Source organism: Pelophylax lessonae (assembly GCF_965119305.1).
Source record: "Pelophylax lessonae genome assembly, chromosome: 2".
Taxonomy (NCBI): domain Eukaryota; kingdom Metazoa; phylum Chordata; class Amphibia; order Anura; family Ranidae; genus Pelophylax; species Pelophylax lessonae.
Window position 1 is genome coordinate 569,726,717 of NC_138769.1, and position 13,028 is coordinate 569,739,744.

A 13,028-nucleotide genomic window follows, 5' to 3' on the forward strand; every position below is an offset into this window, starting at 1 on the left:
TATGTCCTCACCGTAAAAATCAGCGTTTGAACTTCCCAAATGAACATATAGACAAGCCTGATGCATTTTGGAAACAAGTTCTGTGGACCGATGAGGTTAAAATTGAACTTTTTGGCCAGAATGAGCAAAGGTACATTTGGAGAAGAAGGGGCACAAAATTTAATGGAAAGAACCTCTGTCCAACTGTTAAGCATGGGGGTGGATCAATCATGCTTTGGGGTTGTATTGCAGCCAGTGGCACAGGGAACATCTCACGAGTAGAAGGAAAAGTGGATTCAGTAAAATTTCAGCAAATTTTGGATGGTAACTTGATGCCATCTGTGAAAAAGCTGAAGTTAAAGAGAGGATGGCTTCTACAAATGGATAATGATCCTAAACATACCTTGAAATCCATTCAAGGGGATTACATCAAGAGGCGTAAACTAAAGGTTTTGTCATGGCCTTCACAATCTCCTGACCTCAACATAATTGAAAATCTATGGATAGACCTTAAAAGAGTAGTGTGTGACAGACCGCCCAGAAATCTCAAAGAACTGGAAGACTTTTGTAAGGAAGAATGGGCAAAGATACCTCAAACAAGAATTGAAAGACTCTTGGCTGGCTACAAAAAGCGTTTACAAGCTGTGATACTTGCCAAAGGGGGCAGTACAAGATATTAACACTTGCAGACGCCATTTTTTTGTTTTCTGTTATTTTGAAAGTGTAAATGATGGAAATAAAATGTAACTTTTGTTGACATATTATAAGAATGTCTAATCTGTAATTTGATGCCTTTTGGAGATTTTTCCATCTTTCCTTTGCTTCTTTATGGACATTAATACAAAATTTTACCTGGGGTGCCCAAACTTTCGATCCCCACTGTAAGGGGTGGGGCAGAAGGCGATAATCAGGTGCCTGTTCTTAGTGCAGAAACTGATTGTGAGAAAATGGTTAGCAATAAACCCACCAACCCACGCACAGTGGGAAAAAGAGGTAAACAATACAATAAGGAAAGAAAGGTTTGTATATACCAAAAGGGGGAATGTCAAAATATTTAAGACAATACGGAAATCTTGGATAAACAGAGGAGAGTAATTACTGGAATGACAAGTGAGATTTGATAGTAAGTGCCAGTTCACACTTATGCGATGCGGGAAGGCTGCGAAATTTTCGCAGCCTGTTCCCGCATCGCACACGCACCCCAGGCAGTTCACACTGCCATATGCGATACGCTGGGGGTGTCAATGTAATCTTAACGACACCCCCAGTTTGATCGCATATCGCAGTGCGATCGTGCAGTTCGCACAGGATCGGATCGCACAAGTGTGAACCGCTGTGCGATCCGATCCTGATGCGGCTGCAAAAATGCCTCCTGTGCGTGTTTGCTGCGGGTGCGATGCGAATTTAGCCATACAAACTGTATGGCTAAACTCGCACCGCACAGCCGATCGCATGTAATGTCGGAGCAGTGCGCTCCGACATTACATGCGAACCCCGCACACGCAGAAGTGTGAACCGGGGCTTATGGAATAATAATATAAGATGAAGTGAGTAAAGTAAAGAAGTACAGTATCATGATAAATTAATTACTGAAAATAAGTAGGTTCTGTCTATTTCTTTTATGGAAATTGTAGTGGGAGGGCAAATGATAATGTCAGTAAAAGTGATCTATATGATAAAGTTTTTATATATGGAGATTATGCAATATATACTCTAGGTATATAATGGTATAGGAAGTATTGCAGTATGAAGTATGAATAGAATGTCTATGTGATAAATGTTGTGAATGTATGTGTTTGTAAGGGTCCTTTCACATGGCCGCTCCGTGTGTCCGCAAATCATCCTATTTTTTTGCAGATGATTTGCGGACATAATGTAAGTGAATGGCACTGCGGATGTCAGCGGAATACCATCCGCTGACATCCGATTTTCCTCCTTTCAGTTCTGTTCCGTTTTTTCGAATGGAACAGAACCCTATTTTTTCATCCGTGTAAAAAACGTAAAGGAAGGAAAATCGGATGTCAGCGGTGTCATCCGCTGACATCCGCAGTGCCCATAGACTTACATTATGTCCGCATATCATCCGCAAACGGATGGGATGATATGCGGGCACACGGAGCGGATGACACAAAAAAAAAAAAAAAAGTCCCGCAGCGGACTAAAGCAGCGGAGCGGCCGTCTGAAAGGACCCTAAAAGTACAAAAAAACTTTCTAAATAAATGTTATGATTAAAAAAAAAAATAATAATAAGTAACACAGTTATGTTGCAGAGTGTACTCTGAGGGAACAAAAAGCTTTTGTGTTAACACTATTGACAGATTGCAAAAGATATGTGAATTTTTTATTTTGTCCATAGTTACACTTTAAGAAAACCTGTTCTCTCTTGGCAGCTTCTCTGCTTTATAAAACCCAGCTCTCCCTCCTGAAATATTGTTAAAGGCTGGGGAGGCTGAGTGTCAGCTCCTGCCAAAACTTCCTTCTGCAAGATGAAACAATACTCATAAAATGTACTGTGTACTACACACTGCCAACCTTTGAGTAACAACAAGCAATGGGGAATCAAAACAATTATTATTTATGGGCTCTTAGTGCAGAAGAATGTGGCTTGTCTATTGTACAATACTAAGAACAAAGTCCCTGCATTTTGGTTCATACATCATAACACCGACTGTGTATCAAGAAAAACATTTTAAAATATTGGCTTTGTGATGGGCTGAATATATCTTAGCAGAAATTATATATTACACTACTTATTCAGGAAAATGAACTAGGTGTTTTGCTGTGCGCTCTGCAACATGGACTATTTTTCCATTGGGTATAATAGAAGAATATGTAATAAGGATATGGGAGGTCATGGAAATGGTCAGTGTGCTAAACTGCTTTTTTCACTGTTAAGAGTTGTATTTCCTGGAAAGTAAAACAAAATTGGGTTTTTTGTTTCATTTTTTTCCCATATCGTCAGCAATGTATCAATTTTACTGTATATGTGTTTCTTTATAATAAAATATAATAATAAATATTAGATGAGCAAAACTTACCCAGGTACCGTTAATGTAATAATAGCTCTTTTGTACCCGTTACCGCTGCTAGGGACCTCTGGGGGTGGAAAATTAAAAATAGAAAGACTAGTGTGAGATTTGCAAAGTATAGTTCAAGGTTAAAAGGTAACTGTATATCATAATCGTACAGTACAGGTTTGATATTCATAGACCCAGAGTTATAGGCTAGTACCTTCAGGTAATTGGACACTGGCAAAGCTTTGAGGCTATTTCCCATTGACACCCTATAACCCTACTAAACTTCATGTGTTTTTTGCTAGTGTCCTAAGATAATGGACTTCTTATGGAGATATCACTCTTAAGCCCCCTACACTAGTAGCAATTGTCACCCGTAAATATTCGGCCACCGACCGATTGTCGGCTTGTTAGTATGATGCTTCTGACAACCGACTGCGACTTTTCGGCCGAACAGAATCTGATGTGCAGGCTTTAAAATTTTTGTTGGCCAACACCAGAACAGCCGATTGTTCCTCAGTCAGTACAGAATTCGACCGACAAACAGCAGATGAGCAAGACTGGGCATGCTCTGAGAAGAAAAAACACACGGAAAGTTAACCATCACATGACATCACTTCTGCAGTCGGCTGTTGTTGGCCGACAAAATTCGTGTGCAGTCTTTTGCAGTTTTCAACAGACAGGACAGCACCGGACAAAAGACGGCCGATCGTTCGGCCGACATTCGGTACGTGTGTATGGGGCTTTAGCCTAGCTAGTTTAATTATTTTAACTTCAGATTCTTCAATCAACTCTTCAATTAACTCTTCACTGTCTTCTAATACAACAATAGAAGCAATACATCCAGATTGGAATTAAAATGTGTGATTGCGCTGCTTCTAAATCAACCTAAAAATAATAACTAGAAAGTGACAAAAAAAATTACTATATAGGTAAGTGTTTCATATATATAAAGTGCCAGTGCAAATTAAATCCATAAACATATAATGCAAAAAAGGCCAATGCAATAAATATTAAAGCTTCTTATAGCTTGTGCAACCAAAAGAGTCTCTGTTTGATAAGGTTGCTTCATAGGGATAACACCACAATGTGACGACAATTTTCCACTCGGGCGCCTTTCACCAGGTGAAGTGCAAGCTCACCTCCATTATAGACCCCTAAAGGTCAACAAAGCATAAATGCAGATCAATCTTTTTCATGGATAGTGTAGGACCCACTGATAATGGGGTACTTTGACGTAGTGGTGGGCTTGAGCACTATATGGCCATATGGTGGGACCAAATCCCCATTTTTATTTATGGATTGTCTTCAAATTTGGTAGTAATTTCTTTTGCATGTGTGCGCTATTCTTTTTTAATATACATGTCTTTTGGTTCATAGCTGCACCAGCTTTAGAAATACATGGGTATGCTCCCCCAAAATATTTTGCTTGTTTATTATGTATTCGGTCTGACCAGACTACCGAGGTTGAGCAATCCACCCCCCCCCCCACACACACCTGTACTCTATCAGTGTCCACTATCAAGTGGATATAGGAGGAGTCCCCTGTAGTGCATTTGCACATCTTTCCCAGCAAGGAGTATTATCTCCAAGGGTTAGAGAGGCTGGATTCATCTCTTTTTCATGGATAGTGTAGGACCCACTGATAATGGGGTACTTTGACGTAGTGGTGGGCTTGAGCACTATATGGCCATATGGTGGGACCAAATCCCCATTTTTATTTATGGATTGTCTTCAAATTTGGTAGTAATTTCTTTTGCATGTGTGCACTATTCTTTTTTAATATACATGTCTTTTGGTTCATAGCTGCACCAGCTTTAGAAATACATGGGTATGCTCCTCCAAAATATTTTGCTTGTTTATTATGTATTCGGTCTGACCAGACTACCGAGGTTGAGCAATCCACCCCACAGCCCACACACACCTGTACTCTACCAGTGTCCACTATCAAGTGGATATAGGAGGAGTCCCCTGTAGTGCATTTGCACATCTTTCCCAGCAAGGAGTATTATCTCCAAGGGTTAGAGAGGCTGGATTCATCTCTTTTTCATGGATAGTGTAGGACCCACTGATAATGGGGTACTTTGACGTAGTGGTGGGCTTGAGCATTATATGGCCATATGGTGGGACCAAATCCCCATTTTTATTTATGGATTGTCTTCAAATTTGGTAGTAATTTCTTTTGCATGTGTGCGCTATTCTTTTTTAATATACAAGTGTTTCATATATATAAAGTGCCAGTGCAAATTAAATCCATAAACATATAATGCAAAAAAGGCCAATGCAATAAATATTAAAGCTTCTTATAGCTTTTGCAACCAAAAGAGTCTCTGTTTGATAAGGGGCTTCATAGGGATAACACCACAATGTGACGACAATTTTCCACTCGGGCGCCTTTCACCAGGTGAAGTGCAAGCTCACCTCCATTATAGACCCCTAAAGGTCAACAAAGCATAAATGCAGATCAATCTGATGGGCCAAACTCTGGTGTTCAGGTTCCTTTACGAACGATGGAATTCTCTCTCCAAGATGGCTCCACACAGCTCACACATAGGTCATTGGCAACAGACAGAAAAAAACAGCCTCCAATAGTGCAGTACCTGGGTTATTAAGCTCAACACACCGCATAGAACCCACTTCACAAAATGCACTCACATTTATTAGGTAAAAAACCGAGGTTGAGCCTGGCGGCAGGAGTTTTCACTGGACCACGTGAGAAGCTGGATTTTATTATATGCTTGTTTTTTACCTAATGAATGTGAGTGCATTTTATGAAGTGGGTTCTGTGTGGTGTGTTGAGCTTAATAACCCAGGTACATCACTATTGAAGGCTGTTTTTTGCCTATGATCTATGTGTGAGCTGTGTGGAACCATCTTGGAGAGGGAATTCCATCATTCTTAAAGGAACCTGAACACCAGAGTTTGGCCCAGCAGATTGATCTGCGTTTATGCTTTGTTGACCTTTAGGGATCTATAATGGAGGTGAGCTTGCTCTTTACCTGGTGAAAAGAGCACGAGTGGAAAATTGTGGTGTCATCCCTATGAAGCACCTTATCAAATAGAGATTCTTTTGATTACACAAGCTATAAGAAGCTTTATTACTTATTGCATTGGCCTTTTTTTGCATTATATTTTTGTTTATTTATTTAATTTGCACTGGCACTTTATATATATATATATATGAAACACTTACTTATATAGTAATTTTTTGTCACTTTCTAGTTATTATTTTAACGTTGATTTAGTGGCAACGCGGTCACACATTTTAATATTGATGTACTGCAGATGTGGGAACACGTTTGGTGATTGCAGCAGCTGCACCCTGTAATTTCTTAATTTCTTTAAATAGGTGACAGTGCGCTACAACCACATTTATATACATCCAGATTGGTGCAACCTCGGTAAAACCTTGGGAACTAATTTATTTTTTATATTACCCATTGATGCCAAGCAACTTTAGCAATATAACCTATTATCTCTGTATGCTCTTTTCTGTGCTTTCAAAGCTATTATCCTAGGACCAGGTCAGTGTAAAAACTGCTTTCTCTGTGTACATGCAGCTTGTCTGCTGTCCTTTCTGCAGATAAGGACTAAAGGCTGGTATACACGGGATGAGCATCGACTGTTTTTGCCCGTATGTACAGCAGCCTGACAGACGCCAGTCTAATGACCGGGTTTTGTCGAACGTGCATGCTGGAAAACCAGCATCCAACGGGCACCTGCAGCCAATGCCTCCCTGTCAGAACACAATAGCACAGCGGGAAGATCGCTGTACTAACATTGATTGTGTTAGTACAGCGATCTGTCCGTTTTTATTTCCTTCAGCCCGCTGGGTTGAATGAAAAAAAAACACTCTCCATGTGTACCAGGCATAAGAACAGGGAATGCATCAGTTCTGCATTGATTTACTGACAGGAGCCATATATGATTCTAAATTGCACTGTAAACAGAGATTGCAAACTACTGTAAGCAGACAGCAAAAAAGTATTAGAGTCCATTCAGACTAGCGCGACTTGTCAGGCGACTTGGTCGCCTGACAAGTCGCGGTCGGTCGCTCGCCATTGAATAGTACAGGACCAGTTCTAATAGGAGCGACACAAGTCGCTCCGACTTAGAAAAAGGGTCCTGTACTACTTTGGGGCGACCTGGAGGCGACTTGCATGACTTCAACATGGTCATGTTTAACACTTTATAAACACGATTTTTTTACATCATTTACTTGATCTCCTTGTTTATTAGGATCCTGCCAATAACCTTTCTTTTTTTCTCTCCATCCTTGGAGAGTAATACTGTTTTGCTGTTGTGGTTCATGTTACGCTGATCCCCACATATTTGTGGAGCATCTTTTGATATTATATTTAAGTAGATGTCAAAAAATGTTGATGGACCTATATTTTCCTAGGTTTATCAATCCATAAAACCCCTACCTCTGCTGTTTTTTGGAAATACTGTAAGCAGACACCCTGTGCATACTTTTAATTATGTCCTGCCTAAAAAACCTTCAATATGCTCGTAGGAAGCCACATGTGAATAGCAAGATGCAAATCTAGAGAGATCCTTATGAATTGGTTCCAGTCCAGATGTGTGGAATGGTATGGAAGTCAGACGTATGCAGGCAGTGCCTTCTTTAAACAGTTAGTTATTCCCACTGATTAAATGTATGAAAGCACAGAAAACAATAATTTTTGGTTCCTTGCACTGAATCAGACTGATACGTGGAACAGATGCCTTCCTGACAGGGTACACTAACAGCACTAAAGGCAGACTCTTTTTTGAATAAACTTCCCTTTCCAAATCCTGCTGTCCCATCTGCAGCCTGAGGGTCTTCTGTACTTGTTATGTGGTCCCTGGACCCCTGCAGTCTGTAGTGGGTGCATTGAGTTGTAAAGGGGTAACAGAAGTAATGTGCCCTTTCCCTATGTAACTTTCCCCAGTCTCTGACTGTCTTCTGCAGTTTGTCTCCAGTCTCCAACTTCACCTGCATTAGGTCAAAAGTCTCTGCCCATCATTTCTTCACATTTTTCTCTCTGACAATCCTCTCTAGAATTACGTATACTAAATATGGATGAGCACATAGACCTGCATTCGATTCATGAACAGTTTTGCAAATATTGCTCAAAATTTGCAGTTTGCAAACTCTGTGGTGAAGCCCACTAAAGTCTATGGGTGCCAATCTTGCTTTTCATTTCTACCACTGGCACATGTACCAATGTCACAATAAAAAAAAAAAAACCCTCTCACTACACAGAACTGTCAGCTCTTGCTAACCACTCCAACACACCCTGACAATGTGGTTCCTGTGAGCCCACCCATTTATAGTGAGGGGGCTGGGTTATATATAACTTCAAATTATTGTCTTTTGTGACTCAGCTGACCAGAGAAAAGGCAATACGCTGCATCAAAGGTCATTCCTTATTTTTGTTGCAACTTCGAGTATCTCATTGATTTGACGCAAAGTTGAACTTCATCCCTAATACTAAACATTATGTGTGCCCCCCTGGTGATGTACGAGGTAGCAATGGAGTTCACCTGTACTTCATAAGTTGGCAACTACTGCTTTAGGAGAACAGCACCATTAACCACTACTATACATATACAGTATATGCCTATTATTACCAACTACATACAATTAGTAAAATAACTGTAAATAGTAACATAGTAATTTTTTTATACAGGAATGTAGAAGTTTAGCAGTTTTTCTAGGATGACCAACTAGAAGCTGATCACTTTAACTACAGGCTTATGCCTCGTACACACGACCAGATAATCGTACGAAAAAAAATCGCTTTCGAATTGATCGCACGATAATCTGATTGTTAGTACACAGCTTTCGACAGCCGATCACGACATTTTGTCTAACAAAATCCGAAGGGACAAACACGAAAACTTTTGTCGTACGATAGCCTAGCGAACGACAGTACATTGTGCATCCGCTAAAAATCGATAGACAAAGACCACGCATGATCAGAAAAACTAAAATAACCCTGAAAAAGCCTGGCTGCCATTGTTTTTGTTTTGCATTATCCGATATGTAACTATGCAACCAGGAAGCCTTTCCAGAATCGTACAACAAAAAAAAAAATCATACGTTTAGTACGCATTGTTGAATTCGATACTAGTACCATGCAACAAAATGCGAATGATAAGTCGTCCGATTATCTGATCGTGTGTATGAGGCATTACGTTTATAGCAGATGCTGTACAAATGACTGAATACAAAAGGAAGTAAAGGGTAGGAAGTGATTCATTAGTGAATTGGTTACATACTTTTGTAGTATTTCTCAAAGGCTGTATCTTTTTCTCCTTTATCAAAAAGAAATCTTAGCTGTTTCAAATCCCTGACACGGTCACCCAAGGACAGAATCTGAAGGTCCTTTGCTGTGAAAGGTTGAATGTTTTGGATCTGTCCTGAACCTGAAATCATATAAAAAAACACATTTAATTGCATTTGGGTTGAAAGTTGTGAAAAATTATGCACAGGGCCCAATTCATCAAGCTGTCATAGCAAATTTAAACTGGCGTTTCAAGTGACATTTATCATAAATTATAATATATGATTCACCTAAGAGAAAGATATTCCAGGAGTTATAAAACACTAGGGTTTTTTTTTTTTTTTGGCTTGCAAGATGATACCTAAATTCACAAATCGTGTTTACTAAATGGAAAAGCTGGTACTATATCAAAAGACTTGTACCTGCACACCTCAGCAGCCCTTCTCTGATATCACAGGAGTATTGCAGGTTGGTAATTTTTAATCTAGGCATTTAATACTACAAATTAAAATGTGCATTTAAAAAAGGTAAAAAGTTTAATATGTTTAGTAACAATGTAATCCTGGTTAAACTCATGGCATGTAGAGGTGCCTCTAATAAAAAATAATATTTGATAATATAAAGCTGGATTGAGCTTTCAGTTTAAATCAGCTAAATACAGTGCCTTGCAAAAGTATTCGGCCCCCTTGAACTTTTTGACCTTTTGCCACATTTCAGGCTTCAAACATAAAAATATAAAACTGTAATTTTTTGTGAAGAATCAACAACAAGTGGGACACAATCATGACATGGAATGAAATTTATTGGATATTTCAAACTTTTTTAACAAATAAAAAACTGAAAAGTTGGGCGTGCAAAATTATCCAGCCCCCTTAAGTTAATACTTTGTAGCGCCACCTTTTGCTGCGATTACAGCTGTAAGTCGCTTGGGGTATGTCTCTATCAGTTTTGCACATCGAGAGACTGAAATTTTTGCCCATTCCTCCTTGCAAAACAGCTTGAGCTCAGTGAGAGCGTTTGTGAACAGCAGTTTTCAGTTCTTTCCACAGATTCTCGATTGGATTCAGGTCTGGACTTTGACTTGGCCATTCTAACACCTGGATATGTTTATTTGTGAACCATTCCATTGTAGATTTTGCTTTATGTTTTGGATCATTGTCTTGTTGGAAGACAAATCTCCATCCCAGTCTCAGGTCTTTTGCAGACTCCATCAGGTTTTCTTCCAGAATGGTCCTGTATTTGGCTCCATCCATCTTCCCATTAATTTTAACCATCTTCCCTGTCCCTGCTGAAGAAAAGCAGGCCCAAACCATGATGCTGCCACCACCGTGTTTGACAGTGGGGATGGTTTGTTCAGGGTGATGAGCTGTGTTGCTTTTACGCCAAACATAACATTTTGCATTGTTGCCAAAAAGTTTGATTTTGGTTTCATCTGACCAGAGCACCTTCTTCCACATGTTTGGTGTGTCTCCCAGGTGGCTTGTGGCAAACTTTAAACAACACTTTTTATGGATATCTTTAAAAAATGGCTTTCTTCTTGCCACTCTTCCATAAAGGCCAGATTTGTGCAGTATACGACTGATTGTTGTCCTATGGACAGAGTCTCCCACCTCAGCTGTAGATCTCTGCAGTTCATCCAGAGTGATCATGGGCCTCTTGGCTGCATCTCTGATCAGTCTCCTCCTTGTATGAGCTGAAAGTTTAGAGGGACGGCCAGGTCTTCGTAGATTTGCAGTGGTCTGATACTCTTTCCATTTCAATATTATCGCTTGCACAGTGCTCCTTGGGATGTTTAAAGCTTGAGAAATCTTTTTGTATCCAAATCCAGCTTTAAACTTCTCCACAACTGTATCTCGGACCTGCCTGGTGTGTTCCTTGTTCTTCATGATGCTTTCTGTGCTTTAAACAGACCTCTGAGACTATTACAGTGCAGGTGCATTTATACGGAGACTTGATTACACACAGGTGGATTATATTTATCATCATTAGTCATTTAGGTCAACATGGGATCATTCAGCGATTCTCACTGAACTTCTGGAGAGAGTTTGCTGCACTGAAAGTAAAGGGGCTGAATAATTTTGCACGCCCAATTTTTCAGTTTTTTATTTGTTAACAAAGTTTGAAATATCCAATAAATTTTGTTCCACTTTGTGATTGTGTCCCACTTGTTGTTGATTCTTCACAAAAAATTACAGTTTTATATCTTTATGTTTGAAGCCTGAAATGTGGCAAAAGGTCGAAAAGTTCAAGGGGGCCGATACTTTCGCAAGGCACTGTATATTCCAGGTGCATCAAGATAAAATGTGTGCAAAGTCTTTGGCCCTCTTAAACGTGCTGTTCTCTGCTTAAGGGTCCTTTCACATGCTGTGCTTCCGACGAGGGCCGTTCTCTGCTCAGATCTGCCAATCCCCGCTGAGCAGGCGGGTGACAGCTCCGTCTCCGCTCTGTGTGCAGAGACGGAGGTGTCAGATCCCTGCTGCTCTCTATGGGGAAATCGGATGAGAACGGACCGCCTGTCCATTCTCATGCGATCCCATCCGATCTGATCCGCTGGACGGATGGAAAATAGGGTTTCCATCCGTCCGGATTTCACAGACAGGATCAGATCTGATAGCAGCGGGTGTCAGCGGAGATGTCTCAAAAAAAATTGAGGTTGAAGGATTATAAGAGGTGCATGAAAGTCAGCCAGCCCCCAGTCTGATGTACTCACCCACCAGTCTGTCACCAACCAAGTAGACCTGTCTCTTGGTACAAAGAACAGGGGTTTAGTTGACACACATTTGCAAACGCATGTGAAAGCTGCAGAGCCACTTCACGGCACCCTGTTAAATCTGCAGTCCTAACACTCCTAATTTAGTGTCTCCACAATGGAAGCACATGGCTGCTAATGGATGGATGAGGGAACAGGTGAGAGGGAGACAGCCCAACCTCCCCCAACCCACCCTCATCCATGACTGGCATTGTGCTTTACAGGCCATGACCCATATATAAAATCCCTATCTGTCTTTATACTGCATCTACTAAGGGGATGGAGGTGTAATGCTTCTCAGCTGGTCCTTTCCAGTTTTTACCATCGTTACAACTTAGTTATTTGAGTTTTGAGACACCAGACCAGTCATGGATGAGGGTGGAATTTTATTGTATTTTGATGACTTAAAATATGAGATTGCATGGGGACAACATAGATGTGATTGAGGGCTTTTGATCTTATCTTCCAACCATTCATCAAAAGCCACATGTGTGGCATATTTATGGGGAGATGCAGCGTGGTCCAAGTGGACTCAGATTCCAGTTGCAGGAAACAGAACTTGTATTAAAATTTAGGTTCGGCAATTCACAACAAGCCTGGTGGGAAGGCAATCGACCAGAAACATTCACAGAATGTAAAATCAGTGTGTATCAGAGCAGGTCTTGGATGTGCTAACATCGTCTGCTTTGAGGGACAGAATGCAGCCTATCCGGTTCGTACCCAAACAGGGAGACTTCCAGGAAGGATGGTGTGTCCCTATTCCTTCCCTAGTCACCTAAAAGCTCTCTCTACTGCTAATTACTGTCCCTGACAGATGGGTGACCTGTCCCCACACTACCTACATGCGGAATGCACACCAAACCCGGGAGCCAGATGGTTTAAACTGAAGAGCTGGGCTTTAAAATGTCATAGAGGCATCTCTACATACATGTTAGGGTCTAGCTAAGATTACTGGAGTTGAGATTCTGGAATAAGATTTTAGCAATGACTTCCATGTTTCTTTCAGGAAAGGTT

The 13,028-nt window shown here is 40.5% G+C and overlaps 1 protein-coding gene across 1 annotated transcript in view; it reads right to left on the bottom strand.

Moving 5' to 3' along the window:
• Window positions 1-13,028, bottom strand: part of STAT6 (signal transducer and activator of transcription 6) — a 357,207-nt gene that overhangs the window by 35,359 nt on the left and 308,820 nt on the right. The window contains exon 16 of the mRNA XM_082248146.1: window positions 9,261-9,407. Coding sequence (XP_082104272.1) covers window positions 9,261-9,407 — 147 coding nt within the window. The remainder of the gene's footprint in view (window positions 1-9,260; window positions 9,408-13,028) is intronic.